This window comes from Cucumis melo, chromosome 6 (genome assembly GCF_025177605.1).
Source record: "Cucumis melo cultivar AY chromosome 6, USDA_Cmelo_AY_1.0, whole genome shotgun sequence".
Taxonomy (NCBI): domain Eukaryota; kingdom Viridiplantae; phylum Streptophyta; class Magnoliopsida; order Cucurbitales; family Cucurbitaceae; genus Cucumis; species Cucumis melo.
In genome coordinates, this window is record NC_066862.1 from 15,047,019 (window position 1) to 15,058,802 (window position 11,784).

The 11,784-nt window shown below is 33.9% G+C and overlaps 1 protein-coding gene across 1 annotated transcript; it reads right to left on the reverse strand.

Annotated features, from left to right (window-relative positions):
* Positions 1-1,623: 1,623 nt before the first annotated feature.
* Positions 1,624-5,299, reverse strand: NIP4-1 (aquaporin NIP4-1). Its single transcript, NM_001393791.1, is given in 5 exon segments — positions 1,624-1,938; positions 2,476-2,537; positions 2,903-3,100; positions 4,335-4,556; positions 5,076-5,299. Coding segments are annotated over 5 exon segments (810 nt in total). The 5' UTR covers positions 5,193-5,299; the 3' UTR covers positions 1,624-1,727.
* Between the last annotated feature and the right edge of the window lie 6,485 nt (positions 5,300-11,784).

The window sequence follows — 11,784 nt, forward strand, 5'->3', positions numbered from 1 at the left end:
ATTTAGACCCATGTCCTCTTCTACTGGTAGATGAGGCAAAAACCTTTAAATGACGAATGAGAGCATCCACCTCTAAACGCCATTTGGATAATAGATTGATAGAAGTGGACAAGGCTTGAGATTTAGCAACAAGTGAATTAACAATACTAGAAGCCAACTCCCTATCAACAAAGAAACCTTCAGCAGACTCAACCAAATCACTTGTATTGAAGATGCGTGGTCCGCGAGATGGATGCATATCATGATCAATATCAGGCACATGACTGCCCTGAAAAAGTCTGTAACTGAGTGATAAGGTTTTAGGATCAGGTCCAGGAGCATCTGATGCAATTAGCACGACACCATTTAAGTGGAGTAGTAGACTCGAGAAAAATCGTGGCAGAGTAATTGGAACTTTTACCCCAAATGATCCAACATGCCTTAACATCTTATTATATATAAAAGCACCTGTATCCACTTTATTGTCAGAATTGCAGATGTTGGAATTTATGTCCTAAAACTCGTACTTTGTTATTCGATTCAATAAAATTTATTATTGAATGCTATAATCTTAAAACCAATAAATTAAGGTCCCGAGGCTATTTTACTAAGTTTGTCAATACACTTGAATTTTATGTAGAGACATAAACATGGATTAAATTCGAGTTAATAGCCCAAATAGTCTATAGTGTATGAATAAGGTTGGGCGTCTTATTCTGGAAAAACACTAAGGATGCTGCTCCGTAGTTAGTACAAACGATGCAATCCGTAAACTATATCGCCGACCCAATAAGCCTCCCATTTCAGGGATAAGATCGAGTGGATAGCTACAAACGATGCAATCCGTAAACTATATCGCCGACCCAATAAGCCTCCCATTTCAGGGATAAGATCGAGTGGATAGCTAGGGACATAGGGTGCAAGATGGAATAGGCTGTTCTTAAACAAGGGGCCCCACCTTCTCATTGGCTCGAGAAGGACTCAAGTTTATAGGTTGGACCTTAAACCAATAAGATCGAGTGGATAGCTAGGGACATAGGGTGCAAGATGGAATAGGTTGTTCCTGAACAAGGGGCTCCACCTTCTCATTGGCCCGAGAAAGATACACAATTATTTACATTTGGCTACTCTAATCAAGATTCTTTATACACGATCTTTTAGATTTTGCTATTTTCTGCAACGTAAAAAAAGGAAAAGAAGAAAGACGTTGGAAAGAAATCGCAGCAAAGAAAGAGGAGGAAAAGCAGAAATACGATAGAAAAACGAAAAAAAAGAAAAAAAATAAGAAAAAAGAAAGACGAAATCGCGAGGAAGAAGATAAGAAATAAGAGGAAAAAAGAAAGATGGAAGTGTAAATCTGGAATATTTAAAAAATAACTAACTTTATGAGTTTTGTTATACGAACTGTAAATAGTTTGACGTTTTGTTACATTTATATAAGTTTCCCTAAGTTTTATATAAAAATGAAAAAAGTGATAAGTCGATCCTGACCCAATATGGATCTGCCAGTGAAGCGATGAGCATGGATTAGATTAATTGATCAGAAATTAAGAATCCAATAATTTAATGACAAAAAACAAAAAGCCCTAGATAAGCATCATATGATCAAATAATTAATGGATTGGGTAAATGGTAAAAAATTTCTAAAAGAAGGACAATTGACGGAGACAACAAATTATATACATAAATGAACGACTGAACAGTGTTCTACTAGTTCATATTGTGGTGGTGAAGAGTGAGGCCGGCGGTTATGATTTCAGGGTGCCGGTGAGGAATGAAGTGCTTCTGGTAATCTCCCGCAGCGGCTTGTCTGTGTATCTCATTAGGTTATAGACAAATCCACCGGCGACCGCTCCGATAAAGGGTCCTACTATGTAAACCCATAGTCCTTTAAACTGCCGTTTCACTATGGCTGGTCCAATAGTCCTTGCCGGATTCATAGAAGCTCCAGAAATCGGCCTACCATCAATTATTCCAATTATGTTTAACTATCATCATTTTGGTTCATGCATCCTACATTTAATTTCATTTTTTGTTTACCTCTACTTTCAATTCTGTTTATGTACTCTTAACTTTTACCCAATCTAATTTGGTTTTCTGTAAATATTTCTTTTTTATTTTCATTTTAAATTGAATAAACTTTTTTTTTTAAAAAAAAAGTCAAAATAATATTTTAACTTTAATTTTTTTTTAAAATAACATATCTTAACTTATATCTACTACGTTCAAACTTGTCACTTGGCAAGTTTTTTTTTCTTTTCTTTTTTTACTGAATTCATGAGGGCTGCATGAAAATATGTATTATTGTCCTAAATTTAGTTAGAATTTAAGATTAATTTTTTATTTTTTAGTTTTAATTGCGAGACATTTTTAACAAGTAAATTAATTCATTTGATTTTTTTTTCTATATTTGTAAATAGTTTTAATATAATTTTCCTTTTAATTATTTATATTTTTTAAAGGACATAAACTAAAATTTGGTAAAATGTAATGTACCCGGCGACGAAAACATTCAAGAGAATGGTCATTCCAACCACAATTCCACCCAATTCTCCTACCTGTTAAAAAAAAAAAAAGAAAAGATGATTACTACTATTTATATGGTAATTAATGGTTTTAACATCAAAAAGATGCCATGGATGACAATTTACGAATTAAGATATTTAAAATATGTCATAAATCTTTTTTTATTTCAAACATCTTTTAGCATAGGAAAGATATTAAATCGTATTAATTATATATCAATAATATATCAAGCTTATTTTAGTATATCAATCATATCAAGATGACGCGAGTGTATATATGTAGTTTTTTAGGGATTGTTCGCTCACAATTTTCACTAGCATGCTCAATAATTTAAAAGTAAAGAAAAACACAAAAAAAAAAAAAAATCTTAAGGGGTGTATGTTTATAGATGACATACGGCTCTTTTATCGGTGGAGACACCAGAGATGACAAACATCAAGAGAAATGTGATGATAATTTCAAGAACCAAAGATTGAACATTGGATCCAACGGGCACTGTTCCAAAGAAGGCTTCTGGGGTCACTTCAAACATTAGATCCAATGTGCAGCTTGCGAGAAGGGACCCCATTAGTTGAGCTCCTGTGTATATTGGCACCTATACAAACCATTTCATATATATCTCATTATCATTATGTTAGGTTACCAATTCTCCTGAAATATTTTAGGAAAGGTAAAAAAGAAAATGTAGATGAAAGTTAGTTACATGGGCGATCACTAACCTGGTGATCAGTTAGCTATCAAATAGAATAAAGAATATAATTAGGGCAGGTTTTTAGTACTAGTTAGTAGTATGGGGAGAAAGAGAGGTTTACTAGAGGTATTTTGTAGCCTTAAGGCATCCTTTTATCGGTAATACTAAAGTTAGTAAGGAGATACTTTGACATATTTCCAAAAACCTTCTTTTATCAAACAAAACAAAATTTAGTTTCTAATTCAGAACCATGTCTTTGTTTTATGCTCCGACTAGTCTGTTTTTCAGTCTATTCAATAGGGGTTAGAGAAAAACATTGGGAACCGAACTGTCTACATGTGCAAGTTTCTTTGAGTTTTCCAACGGTATAATCTCCTATCTCAAACTTTTTGTTTGAACCGAATGCTCAATTGGCCTGGAACTCTAATACCATATTTGAGAATTAGATTCCAATCACAAAATCATCATGCTACGAAAGAGTAATTTCTATTTGACTATTTCTATATCTTGTAAACATCAAGAGTCCTTTTGACTTTTAACAAAAGCTTTGATTAGGGGTTAATACCAAAATTAAAATCAAGGGCCTCAGAGATATCAAGAATTTTGGTATATTGTGAGTATAATGAGCTCCTTGGTTGTATAAATTATTTTGAAGCAGGGGTTGAGAGAGAGTGGAGTTGTGAACTCCACTTTGTTTGGTCCAAATAGTCTGAGCCAACTCTTCACGTTGTAGGCTTCATAAGTATTCAACTCTTCACATTTCATAACTCCTTGGAGTTTACAACTCCACTTTTTATCCATAAATACCTCCAAGTGAGTATAACTAAGAGACCTCAATCTCTTGCCAATAAAATTGTCTCATGGAAGTAACCATCTAAGAAGTGTTTGGTCCAAGAAATTCGAGAAGTGTGCTTGTAAACGCTAAATGAATTCTTAGAACTTAGGACTAAAAAGTAACATAAACTTTTTCACTAACTCCACTCTTTGCTCAAACTCTATGATATAACTTAAAACCAATGGTTTGCACTTCTCAAACATGGATCCTAAAGGTTGGAGTTCTCAATCTTGGTTTGTAATATTGAGAAGTATTGATTAGAAAGAAAGAGAAAAAGAAGTTAGAAATGAGAAGAAGAGAAACCTGCCAGAAGGGGAAACGACGAAAAAGGGCGAAGGTGAAAGTAACAGCAGGGTTGAAATGCGCTCCAGAGACATGTCCCACCGAATACACCATTACCATTACAATCAATCCCCAAACCACACAGATTCCCGGAAATGTCACTGATCCGTATATTTTGTTCACCGCCACCGCCCCACATCCGCTGAAGATCACGAAGTACGTCCCGATCAATTCCGCGATTACCTGCCACAAAATTTCCCCACAACCAAACACTTGTTATACACTCCATTCATCACATTCATGCCTCTCAATTTCCACATAAACAAACAAGTTCTATACAATCCATTGATACATAATCCAAAATTTCCAGAGAAACAACAAATTTCTATCCAGTCCATTGATAAATAAGCCCGATTTTCATGAGAGACAAACAATTTCTACAAAGTCAATTGATTCATGATCCAGATTTTCCAGAGAAAAAAACGTTTTATACAGAGTTGATTGATGGATTCATGAGTCAGACTATACAGAGTACCAAACAAGTTATTGAATGTCGATTGATTCATTTACAAGAATTTACAGAGAAACAAACAAGTTTTTACAGAGTCGATTGATTAATTAATGTCCGCATTCTCCCGACGCATTTCATACAATCTACTAATTCATATGTCAAATTTTCACTAAACAAACAAAATTTACACTCAAGTGATTGATGTGCAGAAGAGTGAAAGAAGAGAGAGACATGAAATTGAAGAGAAGTACCTTTTGGATGATGACGACTGAATTGGAGGGACAGAGGCGAGCAATGGCGGAAACGACAGTGCCTTCTTCGAGCTTTGAAATTTCTTCGTCTTCAATTCCGTCGATCTTGGTTGCCATTGAGTCTCAGAAAGAAAGGCTTCTGAAATGAAGGTTGAATTTGTGGTTTTTGATTTGATTAGTTATCGTTTATGTTCTTCCTTTATTTGAGGAAAGTTCTGTTAAGTAAAAACTCCAACTTTGTTTGTTTAGAAAACCTCACGTTTTTATAATGGACCATTTACATTTTCTGAAGTTGAATGATGTCGATAGGCGTAGATTTAGATAAAACTTGGATCTACAAAAGTGATACATCCGTGGAGTTTTTTAACCAAATCTAACTAATCGGTTTTATAAAAATCCATGATAACCGGTTGTTTGTTTACACAAACAATGGACACGAGCCATGTTAATCATTTAAACTAACTCAAACACTTTATTTCATTAGTTTGTTTCGGTTTTCATTGGTCTTTTCGGATAAAAAATCATTTCCAACCAATTCTTTTTTGAGTTTCTTCCAAAGAAAACCAATATGTCCAATTTTATATTATAAAAATCAAACTTAAAACGTTGGATTAGTTTCTTAGTTTGATTTTTCGATTTTCCTTTTTCTTTTGTTGCATCCCTAACTAAAAATCATTACGTGGTCCTTAATTTTCTTAAAGAATTATTACAACTTTTTATGTCTTCAAAGGAAGGAGAAGCATGGACTTAGGTCATATTTACCAAACTTTTATGAAAATTGTTGTAATCTTCATTCATGGATCACTTCTAATAAGCTTGAACCATATGCTTATGCCGGTGAAGACAAAACGTGTTTGCTCCCGAAATTGAAGAGATTTGATGATTTTTAGCACTCAAATTTCAAGAAGTCATCCTCAAGCTTAAATCTATGAAGGTAATTTACTTTGAATGATTTCATAGTTTACAGCTGGATTTTAAGTTTAGTTATACTGTTTTTTGTGAAATCTAAGGCCGATGGAAAAATATGTAATTGGTTTTCTATTGTAGTTGGATATAAAATTAGATTTCAAGTTAATGTAGGTGGTTCCGTTTGATTAATCTCAACAATTTGATCAATCTGGACTCGTGTAGATGAAGAATCTTGGCCGAAATTTAAGAATAACCTGAGATTTGTTGTGTTTCATATACATTTTGTGGGGTAATCTCGGGAACGATTTAGCCCAAGATTGGGCTGAGATACATCACATAATGCATATAAAACACTTATCTTGTGGCATTCCAAGTGCAATGTTGCTCGAGTCCCATTTTTAATTCATGCTATTCTTGGTCGAGATTAGCTTGAGAATGCCCCGAGTTTTAGGACATATATTATTAATTTTGTTTTGTTATGTGTGTTTTCTATTTGGCAGATGCCTTTTGTGATCATCACCAAAGCCAATACTAAAGACTTCTTAGCTAATTTGACTTGTTCGCACTTAGAGAAAACCATCTTAAACATTAAAAATAATCAACACCTAAAGAAATATATATGCTTAGGAAAAAGCTATTTGGTCATTTCTTGGACGTTAACTGGTGTTTAATGAACCTCTAAGTCATTACGTCTTGTTGAGAGAGGTTGAGGATGAACGAGACAACGTAAATAGTTTTAAATTACTCTCGATTAGAAGGTCTCCTTTGGGTGGTAGAATTTTGACATTATCACGGGGTTGAGGTTTAGATCGAGACGTGCCGTTTAGTTAGGACATGAGAAAGCCCTTAAATTGAGATGGCTATACTGTTGGAAAACAATTTAGGGCTAGATGCAACAAAATTATCATAAAAAATTTCTCTAACCCATAGAATGTAAACAGACCATGCATAAACAATTAAATCATGAATAAACATACCTTTATGTCGATATGAGTAACTCTCCAAGTTCAAATTGATAAGGATGATCCTCTAAGATCATATCACCAAAGTGTTGCAAAATCACTAACGTTCTCTGACAGTATCCACACATGAACCATGAATTCGACTCCTCGAATTGGGGTCTTCTAGAACCTCACAGAGTGAGAATTTTGGACTCTCCAAATTCTCTCTCTATGATAAATGAATTTTTTACCTTTTTCTATGTGTATAAAATAAAACACCTATGGTCTTATTCATAGGGTTTTTAGAGTTTCCTAATAACTTAGGGATTCCTAATAACTTAGGAATTCTTAATAAGCTTCCAATTCTCTAATTGGGACTATTAATTACCCAATCCAAAGTCAAATTCCACCCGGTTCTTTCGTGTGCGATCCATTAAGTTAATTTAACATAGCAATGGGCCTATATATAACTCATTTTATGGCTCATAAGTCATAATTGGCTCCAAGACATTATGGCTACCCATATTAAACTAAGTCGGTGATCCAACATAACCTAATATAATTATTGCTTTAACCTTTTTATCACGCGATATCTATAATTGAATATAAGGCATGGACAAAGTCACCTTATCTAATTCAATTGATTTCCGAATCAATAAGCATACTAAAATAACAAATGACATTAATACCCTTATTAATTCATTTATAACACGACCTTGCATTTCTAAAGTCACGCTTAATCGAGGGGCCCAAAGATATCTCTCCATAACAAGAAAGAAAAATTTCATCTTGATTAATCATTGTCCACTACATAATTCATAACGTATTCAAGTACAATAACCTTTATAATTATTCGGTTAAAGATAAAATTTGATTGCATCAGAATAGATTAATTCTTATGTTTGACACTATGATAATTTCAAGTCTAAGGATAAAAAAACAATCAATTATGTGAGATTATTTATGACACATGTTCATGTAATAATCTCTAAAGGGGTCAGTCCAATTCTTATTCTCTAATAAGAAAATATGATTATAATTTGTGTCTTTACATATACAATCATCCTATGATTATCAATTACAACTCATAGTAATCTTTATTTATTATTGTTCCCACAATAATAATCGATTAGGGATACTTAGAATATAATAACATATTCATGGATATTATTATACAATAACGTGCAATTGAATTATCATGAGAATAATAACTTTTATTAAATAATTGAACAATAAACCAGTTATCCATAAAATTATGATATAGCACAATAAAAACCAATAGTTCTTCCACTTTCTTATACATAATCAGCTAAGTATCTAATACCTATGCCCCAAGTATGATAATCATGTTTTGAGCCTTAGTCAAAGAATCTGCTGCATTATTATTCGTAGGTACTCTGCATATTTTCACATCTCCTTTTTCAACAATTTCTCTGATGAGATGGTACCGTCAAGTATGTGCTTGAACCGTTGAGGTGATCTAGGTTCCTTTGCTTGTACAATTGCCCCATTGTTGCCATAGTATAAGGCAGCAGTGCTTGCAATACTAGGAATTCAACAACACGTAGATCCTCGATGAACTTTTTTATCCAAACAACGTTCTTAACTGCATTCGAAGCAGCTATGTACTCAACTTCTATAGTAGAATCGACAATAGTTAGGACATGAAAAAGCCCTTAGATTGAGATGGTTATACTTTGACAATAGGAAAAATATGAATGGGTCTGAGTTGGATAAAGATTACCTGACCCTAAATTTTAAGAGAGATAGGGATGAGGTGAAAATATTTCTATTTTATTTCATTAAGCTAGCGATGATAGGGAGGGAGAGGAGGCAGCACATGGACTGGACCATGTTGGGCCTCATAAATGATTTTGTGAACTTAATTAGCTACGATTGAGGTGAGTTGATATAGGTTAAAACCTTGGTAGTTTGAAAGGGGCACTGAATGGAAAAGCAGCCTTGCACAAGAAGAAACTTGCAAAAAAAAGTTCTTGGAGTCATATAGCATATATAAATTTCTCTTCACCTTTCAGGTTAGTAATTTTGTGGTTTTCCATGTTTTTATTTTTCAGTAAATCAATAATTTTGTGCTTATTATTCTTTTGTTAAATGTTGTTGTTGCATTTTTAGGTTTGGGCATATGAGATAGTATCGTCCATAAGTGGGCCGGTAGCCAATAGATACTACTACAAATTTGGGATACAATGACACTTGAAATAAAGAAAAAAAAGGTATGGATGAAGTAAAGTGTTAGAATTTATGTCCTAAAACTCGTAGTTTGTAACCATATTATATTCAATAAAATCATTATTAGAAATTGAATAATATAATCTTAAATCCAATAAACTATGGTCCCGAGACTATTTTGAGTAAACTTGAACTTTATGTAGAGACATAAACATGAATCAAGTTCGAGTATATAGCCTAAATTGTCTATAGTATACAAATAAGGTTGGACACCTTTTTTAAGGACACTATGGATGCGACCCGCTTTGTAGTTAGTACAAACGATGTGATCTTAAATCGATCATGTAGAGACATGAAAGTCAAGGTATCCTATGTAAAGAGTTTACATAAGACTGAACTATGAATAGTCATTTTTATGTTATAAAGCTGTTTACTGTTTAAAATTGACTTTTTTCGATTATTGATGACCTAGGTAACTTAACTTAATCCTGAGCTAACTAACTATGAGAAAAGATGCTTTTAATAGCTTTGGAGGATAGTCAATTTAAAATGGGCTATTGAAAAGAAAAAAAAGTTCGGTTTTTTAGTATCCTACCGAAAAATTAAAGGGCCAAAAAACCCTTTTTCAATTCTTTTGCTCAATCTCTCCAAAAATCCCACCCGTAACTGCCATGCCTTCTCCCTCTCCCTCTCGTGACTGTCGTTCCCTCTCCCTCTCCCTCTCCCTCTTACAACTATCGTTCAACTTTAAACTCTTAGAACTGTTGTTTAACAGTTATAGGTGACCCCCGACTTTCTAACTTGTTAATGCTTGACTTCTCCAAGAATCCAATGGAAGTTTTAAGGTTTTGCCATTTCTCGCCAGAGGCTTCTGTTTCATATGGCCTCAGAGATCTCTGTTTTTCGCTACTGCCTTATCTAGAGAGAGATTTGGTGTTTTTAGTTCTTGTATTTGTCTTTTGTTTTCCTTCTTTACAGCCTAAAAATGAAACTTAGTATGGTGGATATAGAGTGGCACGGGAGTCTTGATGAATGCTCTAAGCTTATCAATCGGATGAACACTCCAAGGTTTCTTTCTTTCTTTCTATCTCTTGAAAATTTCTCTTGCCTTCAGTCCCCAACTATCCACCCAGTCTTACCCTTGAAATGTGAGGTATATTGGGCCAGCGCTGATGAGCTGCACTCACATATACAGATCTAAAGATAATCTTGTGTGAACAGGAGTTATAGTTAGCTCAGGATTAAGGTTAAGTTACCAAGGTCATCAAATTAAAAGAAATAGTTAATTTTAAAATGCAACGGTGTTATAACGTAAAAATGACTATTTAATGGTCTGGACTTATGCAAACTCTTTACATAGGATGCCCCTACTTTCATGTCTTTACATGTCCAACCTTATTCATATATACTATCAACCATTTAGGCTATGAACTCGAACTTGATCCACGTTTATATCTCTACATAAAGTTCAAGTCTACAAGATATCCTTTGAACCTTGGTTTATTGGATTCAAGATCATAATATTCTGTTTCACTAATAAATATTTCAATAATCACATTATGCAATGTAATCTACAAACTACGAGCTTTAGGACATAAATTTCAACAAGAATGCCTCTACTATGCCCTCCTCCATCCACCTGAAAATCGATGTGCCCATTCCTCCGTCATTCCCTCCTCCATCACAGTGTCCTCTGTCCCATTGTCATCTCTATCCACCTACCATCTCCTACCATTTTCATCTGTCACAATGCCCTTATAGGAATAGAATCGTGGTTTCTATTTGTTTCGTTTGTTGTTTTATTGCAGTAAACGTCATCAGCAGTCGTCCAAACGTATAGAACCGATAGGTTGGTTTTGAAACTCCCTCGTTCATTAACCAAAGATTTCTTCAAGTCGATTTTTCTAGCTTCAACTATAGACTCTAAACTTGCTAAGAGTGGAGTGGGCTTCTTGTTTGGGGCCCATATTATGGAAATCAGGATTTTCATATGTTGGAATTTATGTCATAAAACTCGTAATTTGTAGTTTAAAATTATATTCTATTCAATAAAGTTGTTATTGAGGACTTATTAGTCAAAATAGAATACAATAAGCTTGAATCCAATAAATTAAAGTCCTGAGGCTATATAGTGTAGACTTGAACTTTATTTAGAGACATAAACAAGATCAAATTCGAGTATGTAGCCCAAACGATCTTTAGTGTATGAATAAAGTTAGACATCTTATTTTGAGAACACTTTGGATGCAGCCGGCTTTATTGTATGAATATAGTGTAGACTTGAACTTTATTTAGAGACATAAACGAGATCAAATTCGAGTATATAGCCCAAACGATCTTTAGTGTATGAATAAAGTTAGACATCTTATTTTGAGAACACTATGGATGCAGCCGGCTTTGTAGTTAGTACAAACGATGTAATCCTGAATTGTTCATGTAGAGACATAGAAGTGGAGGCATCCCATGTAAAAAGTTTACACAAGACGGGAACCATAAAATAGGCACTTTTAAATTTTAACACCGTTGACTGTATAAAACTGACTATTTCAATTATGGCGTAGGTAACTTAATTTTAATCATGAGCTAACTATGAATTTCTGTTCAAACCAAATTATCCTTAGATCTGTATAGGCGAGGGCAGCTAAGTGTCACAATCGTAACTTTCAAAC